Here is a 13,471-nt window from a genome sequence, read left to right on the forward strand (position 1 = left end):
TTATTGCAATACATTGATTTCATGTGTTACAGGCACCTTCCTTCGCCACAGCACAGCAGCCACAACCACCACACACAGAGATGCCCCAGTTGCCACAGCAGCAAACCCCAGAACCCAGGTGGCTGCAGCAGGCACAGCTGCTCCTGTAGGGGGAGAGAGGCCCCAGTTAACATCCCCCCAGTGAGGCACAGGGACGCCCTAGGGGCTCAGTCTTTCTGCAGGAAAGAGGTAGACCAGCCCCTTCCCCAGCCTGGCTATGCTGGCATGCTTACCAAGGCCATCCTTTGCTGTGTCCCAACTCAGCTCATCCTGGAGGAAAATCACAGGGCCTTTGCTGGAGACATGGGAAGCACCATCCTTATGAGGATGCTCGGCACTCCTTTTACCCCCTACAGAGCAATATAAAGATTTTAGGTGAGAAGGTGTATAGCCCTGAAGGTCAGCAAACTTTGTCCAGGTCAGCTTCTCAACACATGAGAAGCTCTGAAGGCCAAGCCTTCCATGTGAGTCAAAGCCTATGAAGGCCTCTGCATTTTTGGCTTAAGGGCAAGGGCCCTTCCTTGGTGGAAAGGAGCAAGAAATGCCTTGTCAAGCTGTCCACAGCTTGAGGGAATTAGTCCATAGCTTACACATCCCCCTAACCCCCAGCTTGCAAGCTAGACCCTTGTTGCCCCTTTGGATGGGGAAGCAGGAAGGCTAGGACACTTACTGGCTCTAGCAGGACAAGTGGTGGTGCAGGACTCCTGTACAGACCGGTGGCACACTGAAGCACTGCAATGCAGGTACACCTAGAAAGAATGGGACACAGCCTGGAATCACTCAGGCCGTATCTGTAGATGGGTGATATCCTAGTGTGCTGCACTGACTTTGGCCAGCAGCTAAGCACCCACACAGCCACTTCCTCACTCACCTTACCCTGCCCCAGCAGGGTGGGGAGAGAATAGGAAGAGCAAAAGCAAGAAAACCCATGGCTGGAGAGATAAAAACAGTTTGATAAGTGAAGGACAGGGAGAGAGGGAAAAACAAAACCAAAGCACAAGTGATACAGAAGGCAAATCACCCACCCTGCTCCTGCAAGCAGACTGATGCCCAGACAGTCTCTGAGCATCAGCTACATTGCAAGACAAAATCCTCCAGTGTTTATTACTGAGCATGACATCATACAGCATGGAATATCCCTTTGGCCAATTTGGGTAAGCTGTGCTGCCTCCCAGCTTTTACCCTACCCCATGCCTACTCACTTGGGGTTGAGAAACAGAAGAGCTAGGAGAAAATGCCTTGATGCTGTGCAAGCACTATTCAGCAAATAGCTAGGTGTGTTATCAACACTGTTTTAGCCACAAATCCAAGACCACAGCACTATATGGGGTGCTATGAGGAAAGTTAACTCCATCAAGCCAGACACAGTGCACCTGGTCACCGAAGGAAGACAGAAAGGTTGCTTTGGCTTGCTTCACATAAAGGCTGTAGCCTTGGAGCCCCCTGCTGCTAGTACAGCTGGGACCAGTTTTGAGTATTAATTGATCCCAGGAGCACTGAGCAAACAGCATAAGGCATGGTGAACTTCATGTGACTTAACTGCTCAGAAGCTCATGAGATTCAGAGCCCAGATGCTGCCCAGGTACCAAAAGCTATTTCTAAGTTGTTTTGGCTAAGAAATTTAGGTTAGAGAATATTGATTAGCACAGTTAGAGCACACACCCTAAGCTAGTTCAACAAAACAGCTTAGGCAGCAAGCTAGCACTTGCTTAAGTAGACCTACCCTTTCAGTAGTCTCATTTTCTGTTAGGCCCCTCTAGTGATGCATCTTACCTCTACCACATTTGTCTCAGGGAATAAAGAGTTTCTTGCTTCAACATCTCCTCTCCTGTTTCAGGAGGGGATTTTCTAGTCTTTGTGCCCCCACCCCCAGCCAAAGGCCAAGGGTTTTGAAGTGCTTATTGCTCACATGTGTTACCTGTCCTCAGTAGGAAGCTAGGCAGCCAGGACAGGATCTTACCAGCCCAGAAAGCATCTCTTGGGAAGTGGACTCCACGAAGGTGAATGTGTAGAGGGTGAAACGCTGGTAGTGAGAGGGGAACAGTAGTCCTGAGGCAAGACTCAGAGGCACCAGCTGTGTCTGATAGTTGTCCCCTGCATAAGGGCACCTAAGAAAGACAGGCCAGCAGTGAAAAAGAGTGAGTCATCCCCTTGACCCAAAGCTATTTGCAAGTCACTTACCCATCCACCAAAATAGGCCACTGCAGCTGTTGCTGGGGGTTGATACTTGGTGTGGCCCAGCAGTGGTGCAGGACCAAAACCAGGTCTGGGTCTGTTCTCTGTAGGACCTTGACTTCTGCATAAACAGGGTCTCTCAGAGTCTTCACAACAGGATAGTCACTGTCAGTATAATAGGAAGTATAGCTTCCATCTGGGACAGGAGAAACCCAAGAGCCATTTTAGAGCAGGAACAAATAGAAAGAGGCAAAGTGAAAGCATCCTTTATAGCCATGAAGTTCCCACCATGGCAGAGAAGCAGCAGTGCTGTGTTCACCCATCAATACTCCTTCATTATGCAGCTGAGACCAGAGCCCTGTGCCAAGAGCCTTGAGCAAGCCCTGCAAACCTCTCATACCTGAGGCAACACGCAGCTCCAAGGACAGCGGTCCTGGCTGGGACACAGCAGGGAGCGGTGGCAACGTGAAGACCTGAACACTCAAGGGAAGGAAGCTCCCAGTGGAGTAACTACAGCGGACATGTAACCTGGTGAAACAGGAAAACCCCAAATCAGGCAGATAAGAACGGTCATTCTGATATCTCCTTTCTCTAAGATGGCAATGTAACATCTGCTTTAATTAGTCATATCCCCAGCCTTTCCCCCAGCACTCCCTTTTAACAAATACTTGAAATTCTCTTCAGAGTTCAAATTTGAGTCTGCAGAGTGAATTCAGAGCTTATGACAAGCAGGAATTTCTCTCATGACATTGAGCACAGTGGCACCCAGCAATATCAGCACCAGGGTATTACCTGAAAGTGCTATCCCTAGTGACAGAGCCAAGGCTCCCAGTCTTCACATCCCTGGATGCCACCAACTCATTCTCATATATGGCCTGGTCTCCAGTCACCTGGAATGACAGACCAGGCACTGTCGTTGCAGTAAAGTCAAGCTGGATTAATGCCAGGCTGGAGAACAGCATTTGGCACCTGGAAGTCCATAGGGTGCCCGTTAAGTAGCCAAAGCCACATCAGGTTGTTCCAGGTCCACAAGCTCCTGCTATTCCAGCCTAGTGACAGCTGCAGCTCTTACCTGAAAAGTGGTGCCACAGGCAGAGAGTGGGAACCGGTACACAACAAAGACATTGTTTTTCATGACAGGGACACAGTCAGTACTACGTCCACTAGCCAGCTGCACAGAGTCCAGGATAATGGGTGGCAGGGTCACATCCCTAGAAACAGCAATGGAAAACTGGCCACCTGGTGTGCAATGAGCTGTCACTGGAGGAAAAGAAATAATCAGTCTTGAGCTCAGGGAGAAAAGGAGGCTCAAGCATCACAGCAAAGACAAGGCCAGCAAGTCCTACAAGTTCTCCTGCCTGTAACTCCCAAAGCAAGTGCTAAGCACAGCAAGACAAGTGCAACCAGCTCTAACAACAATGCTCATTCTGGCCATAAACCCCAATCGTCTGTTGCAATACATATGAAAGGGCCAGACACTTCAATGGGACAGAGTATTCTTGACAGCCAAAAACAAAGCCCTAGGTCGCCTGCAGGACCAGTACACACCAATACTGCTCTACCAGGGAAGTAAGGAATCCCAGTTCACGGCTCCTCCAGGAGGAGGCATGCTTACCTGTGTTACCAAAGTAACAAGGCTTCACCCTGTCCCTAGGGTCATAGCAGCAGCCTCGCTCTTCACAGTCTCCCTGGCTGATAGGCAAGGAGGCACACAGCAGCCGGTCTTGGCTGAGGACAGCAGAACAGACACCACTGCTTGGAGCATCCAGGGCTGGAAGAAACAGCAGGAGTTTGCAGCTAAGGCACAAGGAGCAGGGGGGTAAAGACACAGAGGACACTGCTGGCAGATGTCTTGGTGACTCTGCATGCAAATCGAGGGAAGTTAGACTCAAGTGAGGGTGAAACACACAGCCTGGAGCTGGCACGGAAGCCTGCTTAGAAGGGACCTGCATTCCCTGGAACAGAGACTCCCCCTGAAGCCACGCACAAGAGACTAGACTGTATGGGATCTGTCAAGATAAAGTATTCTGGATCAACTCTGGTAGTTTGGAAAAATCATTGTACCCAGTCTCCAGCTCAGTCCCTGAACTTGCAGGGATCGATGCAGTCAGAACATGTCTAGGAGACATAAGGAACATTCACCTGCTGACCCTGCAGAGGAGGCACAAGCCCTCAGCAAGTTGGTGGCTCTTCTGTCTGAAACCCTTCTCCAGGGAGTCTTCTGCACAGCAGTAAGTCCCTCTGCCCAGCCCCAGACCGACTAGGAACAGACATCCAAAAGGAAGGGCACTCATCACCACAAGATACAAGCGGGACTTCCTAATGAGCTGTCAGTCTTACCAGGAAGGTCCACAGGGCACCTGAACAGCTTCTCTTCATGAAGAACCTTTTGTCCAGCATCGTCTGTTCCTTCAAGCCCAACCAGCATGAGGTAATTGCCATCCTAGGGGAGAGCCACACCAGTCAGGGCAGCCAGAGCAGCAGTAGCCACAGTCCCAGCAGAACCCCTAAGGTCACTCACCCATTCAAAGACATAACAGCCAGTATAGGAGACCAATACTTTCCTGGAGCCATCTGGAGTCCCAGATACCAAGAGCCCACACTCAGAGTCATTCTGCAGAACGTGTGCCTCCCCCTCGGTATCTAGGGAAAGAGGAGACAGCAGCAGAGGTTTCAGCATCCCACGTTGAAGACGGGGTCCGCTACAATCCTACCCTTCTGTAGGAAAAAAGGCCCTAGCCAGTATTAGGGTCTGGGCCAGCAGGGGTGTGTGAGGGAAGAGCCAAGACCCAGCAGCCAAGACCATCTAGATCTAGGCACAGCACGCCACCAAAGCCCGTGACTGCTAGGTCATACAAACAGCCCCCTGGTTACACAAGATGCACTGAAGCCGTTAGACAACACTTCACATCAAAACCTGCCCCTTTCTCCTCATTCCAGGCATACACCTGCACTGTGCCAAAATACAGCAGTAAGAAAGCCTCTTGACACCACCCTCACTTACCCCAAGTAGTCAGCACAAAGGAAGCATTCCCTTCCCAGCCTGGAGGTAAGGTGAACTGCAGGCTTTCTTGGCCACAAACCAGCAGGGTGGGATCAGAAAAAACACTACCCTGAGCCCCCACAACCCAAACAAGGGGACCAAGAAAGCCCCAGAAGAGCACAGCTCCAAATGCAGCCCTAGACTGCCCTGCAACACCCATCCTGCTCTCTTGCTAAGGACCATAAAGCAGCTGCTCTTAGCCTAGCCTTTTAAATTGCAGAGCCAGCTGGGACCAGAAATTCCCAAAGTGTCCAGGTGGACCCAGCCCAGCAGTTTAACACCTTCCATTGCTCTCACCTGGCTCTGAACCCAGCGCAATCTGCTTGCACCCTTTGAAGGTGTGCAAGCAGGAGCTGCGCTTATGTCAAGAGACGAGCCTGCATTCATATCACTAAGCTGAGAGGAACTCCTCTGTGCAATTTACTGTCCAGCCCCAGGAGGGTCTTCAAACCCTTTTTTCTCACCCCGAGTTCTTCCCGCTGCTGGCCCATGCAGGAGATCCACCAGCTTTTCCCCATGTACCCTACTGCTGCTCTAATTGCTCATTACATGGCATGAGTGCAAGAAGCTGCGTGACAACGCTCTTTTGCTCTTTTAAAGGAGCCGCCGCTTCAAATGCCGGACATGGGGGTGCCAACATAGAAGCACAGAAATAGCCCTCCACATGAAATCTGTGGAAAACTATGGCGCTCGGGCAGGCTTTGCACACCTAAAAGGAGGTGATTCCCCTTAAACGGTCCTGGCTGTGGACTACAGCCCCGTTTGCAGTCCAGGGCTGTTCCGGGCATGGCTGCTAGGTGGCAGGACCATGTGCTCTGTGGGACGCCCACCCCCAAAGGCTGGCCAAGTGGGCTGACAGGATGGGCCTGAGACACAGGTAAGGGGAGCCTCTGTAATCCCAGAGAAAGCCTCTGCCTGCCAGCACCCATCGCCTGCCTGTACCTGCAGCGTGTCTCACGTAGAGCCTTCTCTCTCCCTCGCCACACATCAGGCTACAGCACCCACACTGAGTAAAAGCCTTATTTCCATATGGGAAGGCCATCTTTCCATACAGATGTTTCTGTATTCATGCAATGGAGGCGTGGATGTCTTCACGCTGCTGCAGGGGTGGCACGCACATAGTTGGTGCGTGCATTTTTGTGCCCTGCTTTTAGCAGCAGCAGCGCTGGCATAGCCTGTGCCGCCGTGTTCTTTTGTAATCTGCTTATTTCTTTGGGACTAGATCATCCCTAGATCGTCTAATCTTGACCCTTAATAACGCACTGCCGTTGGTAGCCACCCACACTCCTGCTCTCAGCAGACCCTCCGGACGGCTGCCCAGCCCCACGCAGCAGGCAGCGTGCCCACCCCTCCAGCCAGCCCTCAGCAGCAGGCATGGGTCGTAGCTGAGTCCAAGGGAGGTGTTTCCTTTGCTCTTCCACCTTAGCCCACAGCCCATCGCTCCTCTACAGCAGCACAGGATGCCGTGATCCCAGCCGGCCAGCCGGGTGAAGAACGTCACTGTGCCTGCCCTGCGCGCTGCTTCTTTCATGTACCAGCCAGGAGAGCTGTTCCACAAAGTACAAGACCTTTTCCGCTGCTCTGCCCGGCAGAGACTGAAGCAAATGGATCTCGACAGGCTGCCTGCGTGGCTGCTGTTTGAGCCGCGCTCACGAACCAAATGGGCTTGTCCCAGCGCCTGCCTGGGCACCGGGCAGCCACAGTGGAGAGGAACCTGGGGAAAACATTTGGACTTTGGCAGGGAGGGAGGCTTCATCTCTGTAGAAGCTTGTGCCAGGACAGCTTGCCCAAATCTCACAGCCACCGCGTGACTGCTGAATGCGTCACTTCACTGCATTATCTGCTGATAAATGGGTAAAAAATAACAAATAAATGAAGCACTTTGGAGCTACAGAGATAGCTTTCATTACACTTCAACCCACCAATACTTTGTTTATGCTCATAGGAAAAATTATCTACAGGTACGTGAAGAATAACTCTCTGTGAAACAACACTGGGAACGCTGTAGATCCCCCAGGCAATACCTGTGCTGAGAACGGTTTCAGGTAAGTGCCCTTTCCTAATTTCGACGTGCAGACGCTTGACAGCTGTGTTGGAGGACGTGGAGATGGGAGGTGATGAAAATGAGCCTGAAATTCACGGAAACGAGATGCTTTGTTCAGAAGAAGTTGGGATAGGCAGCGGAAAGCAGCTTGGCTGAGAGGAAACAGGCAGGTCTCTCTTCCTCGCAAATCTCTTCCTCATCCATTTAATAGTTCTCACGCAGTACAGTGACCCAGCTGTAAGCACCAATTTAGCTAGCACTCAAGACCACCACAAACAGGACGATGCAGAAGATGAAGGTAGGGCAGGCAAAAAATCTCTGTAGGCCACTAGCCTGAAGCTGACCCCAGCAAGCTAAAATCTTCCTGGGATATCCATCAGGAGAATCCTCTCCTCCTAACAATTTTGAGCCTGGAGACTGGGACAGACATAGCGGCAGTGTAGGAGTAGCCCTGGCTGTAGAAAGCTCTCTAGAGCTTCTGTGGAAAGAAAAGTAAGTATTAAGCACCACCACAAAGAAGTGCTGGAAAGAGGCGTAGAAAACGCCCTGCGCATTGTGGGAGTGCCTCTGACGAGATCGCTGTGTCTGGCTTGTACTGTGCACCATATGTGGCACAAACTGGCAGTGCATGGAGGAGAGACTCGGTCAAAACAATCCTCCACAGAAGGTGAACAGTATTTGCCGACAGCAGGGACATCCACACCAAGCTTCCCGGGGATGAGGGGTGCTGGCAGCACAGTGGGCAGGAGAGGCATTTTGCAGTGCCACCTTCTGAATCAAGGTCCAAAAAGAGAAGGCTCAGGCAGTAAGCCTTCTACACAACCATGGCAGTTTTCCTTCAAGCTTGTGCTTTAGTTTAGAAAAAAAGAGAAAAAGCTACAACGCTGGCAGCCTTTTCTTTGACTATCCCCAATATGTGCCTCCAATTAACTTAAAACCAAAGCTCCTGGTGAAGATGGAGAGGAGGGCATTTCAGCCTGGCCTTCCTGGACTTTCACGTGAACGGAGAGGACAGACCAGTCCTGCCTACTCTTAGCATCTGCAAACAGAAGTGAGTACTCGGAAAACCCTGGAATACTACTGTGACATGAAAAGGTCTGTGTTTTCCCACAGGGACAGGTCTGAGTGACTAGTCTTATGTGTTTTCCTCCCTTGTAAACCCCCAGTGTGTCTGCCAGGGCGGTGGGAATATCTGGAATATAATGATTTTATTCTGACAAAAATGAGAAAGCTTGAAAGTATTCCCAGTTCCAGGGCTCTTGCCCAAAGTGTGTCTCAAACTGTGAGGTAGAGCTAGGAAGTAAGCCCTCGTCCCCAGGATCAATGGCACTTTACAGGGAAGGTGGCAAGGCAATGAACTCAGGCAGCAGAGAGACCTCCTGTAGCCATGTAAACTCCCATGAACTCCGCTTTCACCCAGAGCGACATGAACTCCCATGAACTGCCCTGGCAACATCTGAGCCGATGCAGAGGAGTTCACGTCAGCGGATAAGCAACTAGCCCAAACTTGTTGGCAATTCAGTTTTTCCACCAAAGTATCAAGTACAGGTCTTTAAGAAGTGAAATGACATTTAAAAAGAACAGCTAGCAAATTATTGCACCAATGCAAGAGAGCAAGGATGACGTAAGAACTTACGGGGAAGCTGCAGAAACTTTTGCAAAACTTCGCTAGCTCCTCTGAGTGAAGGGGAAACTCACGCTAACACGCTGCGGCACAGCAAACCCAGCACACTCCAACCAAGCACCTGGTTCACCCAGGCCCCTCGCTGATTCCCACCAAGTCCCATGTCCCCTATCCTCGCAACACCTTCCGCTCAGTGGGATGAGTCCTGTCTGCCTGCAGAAGTGTCGCAGCTCAGGAAAGACAGAGGGATATGGCCAGACTGAGCGAGCTGAGCACAGGCAGTGCCACAGCCCTGAGGGTCCTTTCTACCCGCCGTTGCCACTGCTGTTGGGACCTCGCAGGTACACAGCCCCAGAGTGGGCAGGAAGCCTCCCCAGCTCTTTTTGAAGCCCTTGCAACACACCAGACATGCTCTGCAGTCTCCCAGAGCACCTCTGGCCCTTCCAGGGGAGCAGTTCCTCATGTTGGAGTCAGACAACAACTAAACAGGGAACTCGTACGTGCCAGCTTCTAGCAGTAGCTTGGGTGCGCTGCTTGGGTCATTGCCAAGTGCAAGGAGTAGTGGCCAGGTTGCACTGACCTATACCCAGCCTCTCACAAGCGCACCTCTGGCTCAGCTTGGGAAGCCATTGCCCAGAGACCCTCTGGCATTGCCCAGAGACCCTCTCAAGAGACCCATCTCAAGATTTCTCTCTTCTCTACCTGCTTCTCTCACCCTTTCCTCTAGGAGACCTCAAAGAGGTCAGAGTCCCAAGGTCTAGTCCCCTTTTCTTATGTCTTTTTCTTATCTCTCCTGGCAAATCCTTTCTCATCTATTGTGATGTCTGGAGACCTTTCTGCCCTTGCCAGACGGATATTTTATACTTTCCCCTCCTGTGAGGCCAGACATCTCTAGGGAGAGAGACCGAGGCAATTGCTGTGCATTGAGGAGAACACGTCAGTATGTTCTTTGGCACATCACACGCAGTGCGAACTCCACTGATAATGTCAGGAAGACTTCAGGAACAAGCAAGGATGGCTCACCCCACTGAGAGCTTGTACGATTAATACCAAAGAACAGAAAATGCAAATAGCACTGAAGTACTTCCGAGATACTCTCGTGACAGTGAATTTCCAGGAGCGCCTGAGTCGAAGAGTGTGCCCCTAGTATGATCTCTTTAATAATAAACTTTAGATGAAACAAAACAAGTTTTATGAACACATTGTAAATTTCTTAACCTCAGTTGGCCTCTGCAATTGTTTGAGATAAGGTGTGTCTTTGATGGCCAATTAACACTGAGAGAAGTCCTAGTTTCATAACACAGGGCAGTCAAACAAATGATTGACTACTAATATTGACTGACTCAGCCACGTTATCCAAAACCTGCTGTTGAGGTAACATAGCTAGCATAGCCCTTCGGTATATAGACTCGGGCTCCGGCAGCCAGAGTCACTCCCTCCTGAGCCACAGAAGCAAATGGAGCTCCTGGGAGCAGCCACTGTTGTCCTCCTGGTTTGCATTGCTTGCCTGCTCTCCATCACAACATGGAGAGGGAGGTCTGGAAAGGGGAAGATGCCTCCGGGACCAGCTCCCCTTCCCATCCTAGGTAACTTGCTGCAGGTGAAACCAGAGGACTTGGCCACAACCCTCCAGAAGGTGAGGCCACTTTCTTCTTCTCTCTTACTTTCTTCTGTGGGCAAGAAGTGTGTGGGACCTGTGCGTGGGGACAGTCTGTGACCATAGCTTGATAAGCAGCTATCCCAGAGGAGCAGAAAAGCCATGAGGATCTCAGCTGCTCCCCCGCACTGCTGTTGTCATTGTTGCACAGGGCCTGATAGCTGGGAACCCTCCACACCTATATTTATCAGGAGAGGACGAAAACTTGACGTTGCTGGTCTGTGAGGCTGCACTGCCTGCCGTGGGATGCAGCAGCAAGGCCACTTTTCAACTCCTCCTCCCGCTCTGCTCCATGGCCATCTTCTGTCTTGCATTTTGACAGCTCAGTGAAGAGTATGGACCAGTGTTCACAGTGCACCTGGGCTCTGACCCAGTGGTGGTGCTGCACGGACATGATGTGGTGAAAGAAGCCTTGGTTGATCACGCGGACGAGTTTGCTGTCAGAGGACGCATGCCAATAGGAGACAAGGCGAACAAAGGATTAGGTATGTTTGCTGAGTGAGCTCCTTCTGAGGAGAAGGCAAGGGCTGAGCATTCATTTGGCAGATCAGGGCTGGAATGTACCATGCAGGAGGGAGGACTCTGGGGAGTGGGTGGGTCCTACCTGGAGAAGGGAAGGCAGAGTGGGCTGTAATTGCTGCCTTTCATCACCCAAAGCGGGTAGTAGAGAAATGGAGTCAGATTGATCTCAGTGACGTGCAGTGAAAGGGCAAGCGGCAACAGCCCCCAGCTGCAGCGAGGGGAATTATGTGCAGATACGAGCGATGAATTGTTCACAAGGAGGTTGGGCATGTGGTGGAGAAGGCCAAAAGCAGGCAGGTGGACTACAGTACCTCCATAGAGTGTCTCCAAACCACAGTACTCTATGACACTACCGTGACAGTGCTCTCCCAGGGACAGGATTCGCTCTCACTGTGAGCCTCTGTTCATCTCACACCCAGCACACCCAAGCCAGGTCTTTGCTCTTCCTTCTTCCTCTGCAGGGATTATTTTTAGCAACAACCAGGAGTGGTTACAAGTCCGTCGGTTTGCTCTCAGCACTCTGCGCAACTTTGGAATGGGGAAGAGGAGCATTGAAGAGAGGATCCAGGAGGAATCTGAGCACTTGCTAGAAGAGATCAACAAAACAAAGGGTATGCTACAGTTTCAATATGGCTTATGTTTGCAAGAAAAAGGACTGTATTAAGGGAGACCCATGTCTTTAGCATAGAATAGAATTAGCACGTGCTTTGTCCATGCACCAGCTGCCCCTCGTTACAGAGCAGTAAATAATTCCGTGATCACATACTGTTCTTTTTGGGGACCCTTCTGTGTCGTTCAGAGACTCTGTTCTGGTATTTCCACTAACAACCAGAGCCCAGGTTACCCACAGTAGCCATGAGTAGCCATAGTTGGTTTTCTTTATGGTTTGTAACTTTTCTGAAATCCCAGGAACGCCTTTTGACCCAACCTTCACGCTGAGCTGTGCTGTCTCCAACATCATATGCTCCATTGTCTTTGGGAGACGATATGACTATAAAGACAAGAAGTTCCTGGCCCTGATGAATAACATGAACAACATCTTTGAGATGATGAACTCCTACTGGGGACAGGTACAATCCAGTAGGCATTTTAGTGTGTCAGCATTCTCCTAGGGGAGCAGGGAGCCTTCCTCCCAGTGAAGTCCCATCTCAGTTTTCTAAGTAGGACCCCGTCAGTGCTCTGCTGCACAGGAGGGAATTCATTCAAGAGCAAGACGCACCCTCACCAATGGAGAGATGAGGGTGCTTCCCCCTAGTCCTGACACCCTTCTTCTCCGCCTAAGGTTCCTACCACTAAGCAAGCCCCTGCTGCCCTGTCAGACTGCCCAGCCTCACCGCCCTTCTGCTTGTCTCAGTTGAGAGGGTTGTGAACTTCCTAGGCTTTTTGGTAATATCAAAGGATGGGGCAATGGTCATGCTAGGGACCCTCCTGTTTCTTTCTTTCCAGCTCTACCAGATGTTCTCAAATATCCTGGATTACTTGCCTGGCCCACACAACAAAATATTCACAGAATTTGATGCTTTAAAAGCCTTTGTGGCAGAGGAGGTGAAGATACACCAAGCCACCCTAGATCCCAGCTCCCCTCAGGATTTCATTGATTGCTTCCTCACCAAAATGCAGGAGGTAAGGAGACAGCGTACAGCCCCAGCTCATCCCCAACACACCTACACTGAGCCCCTTCCCTCTCCTAAGTAACACAGACATTGGGACGATCCCTTCCCAGGCAGCTAGGCTGTGCAGTGGGAAGGCACCAGCAATACCCCAGATATTGCCTGTGCTAGAGCTTATAGCTCTGGGTCTGCACACTCACCAGCCCCTACCTGCACCGCTCTGGCGTTGAGCTTACTGCACAAAGATAGCATTGCAATGTCCCAGGTGGCTGCTGCAGCTTAGCAGAGAAATGCAAGAGCTCTAGGTGAGAAAGAAGGCCTGGGATGACACAAGAAAGGGCCACTTTTCTCAGCCCAGCCAGAGAAACAGCCCAGCCTTTTCCCTAGGAGAAAGAGCACCCCAATTCCAGTTTCCACATGAAGAACCTGATAACCAGCACCTTCGACTTGTTCATTGGCGGGACTGAGACAACTAGCACGACTGTAAGATATGGGCTTCTGCTTCTTCTCAAATACCCGAAGATACAAGGTACCAGTCTGTGACCTCTTCCTCTCTAGCTGTTCCCCTGGGCTGGGCACGCGTCTAGCACCACATCCTTCTCCCAACTTTTCTCCTCTCTCTCGCACATTTTACCCAAATGGGCAAAGTCCTTGCACTGTCATTCCCCAGGGTAGGCATTAGAAACCCCTCAGCTTCACTGGCATCATCATCAGCTGCACTCCCTTCACAGCCAAGGACTTGACTGTGTGTCTTTAC

General features: G+C 51.0%; 2 protein-coding genes across 2 annotated transcripts in view; one reads left to right on the forward strand and one right to left on the reverse strand.

The window, feature by feature from the left end:
* Positions 1-13,471, reverse strand: part of ZP4 (zona pellucida glycoprotein 4) — a 17,621-nt gene continuing 4,150 nt past the window's right edge. The window contains exons 2-12 of the mRNA XM_054205465.1: positions 4,736-4,857; positions 4,555-4,657; positions 3,830-3,985; positions 3,287-3,474; positions 3,007-3,104; positions 2,615-2,742; positions 2,221-2,410; positions 2,000-2,147; positions 710-788; positions 273-389; positions 1-143 (exon numbers count right to left, since the gene is read on the reverse strand). Coding sequence (XP_054061440.1) covers positions 1-143; positions 273-389; positions 710-788; positions 2,000-2,147; positions 2,221-2,410; positions 2,615-2,742; positions 3,007-3,104; positions 3,287-3,474; positions 3,830-3,985; positions 4,555-4,657; positions 4,736-4,857 — 1,472 coding nt within the window. The remainder of the gene's footprint in view (positions 144-272; positions 390-709; positions 789-1,999; positions 2,148-2,220; positions 2,411-2,614; positions 2,743-3,006; positions 3,105-3,286; positions 3,475-3,829; positions 3,986-4,554; positions 4,658-4,735; positions 4,858-13,471) is intronic.
* The window catches only part of LOC128911029 (cytochrome P450 2C8-like), a 5,571-nt gene continuing 2,577 nt past the window's right edge, over positions 10,478-13,471 (forward strand). Inside the window, exons 1-6 of the mRNA XM_054205251.1 lie at positions 10,478-10,561; positions 10,905-11,067; positions 11,566-11,715; positions 12,014-12,174; positions 12,551-12,727; positions 13,102-13,243. Of these exons, the coding sequence (XP_054061226.1) occupies positions 10,478-10,561; positions 10,905-11,067; positions 11,566-11,715; positions 12,014-12,174; positions 12,551-12,727; positions 13,102-13,243 (877 nt within the window). The remainder of the gene's footprint in view (positions 10,562-10,904; positions 11,068-11,565; positions 11,716-12,013; positions 12,175-12,550; positions 12,728-13,101; positions 13,244-13,471) is intronic.

The sequence above is a fragment of the Rissa tridactyla genome, chromosome 6, assembly GCF_028500815.1.
Source record: "Rissa tridactyla isolate bRisTri1 chromosome 6, bRisTri1.patW.cur.20221130, whole genome shotgun sequence".
NCBI classification, from domain to species: domain Eukaryota; kingdom Metazoa; phylum Chordata; class Aves; order Charadriiformes; family Laridae; genus Rissa; species Rissa tridactyla.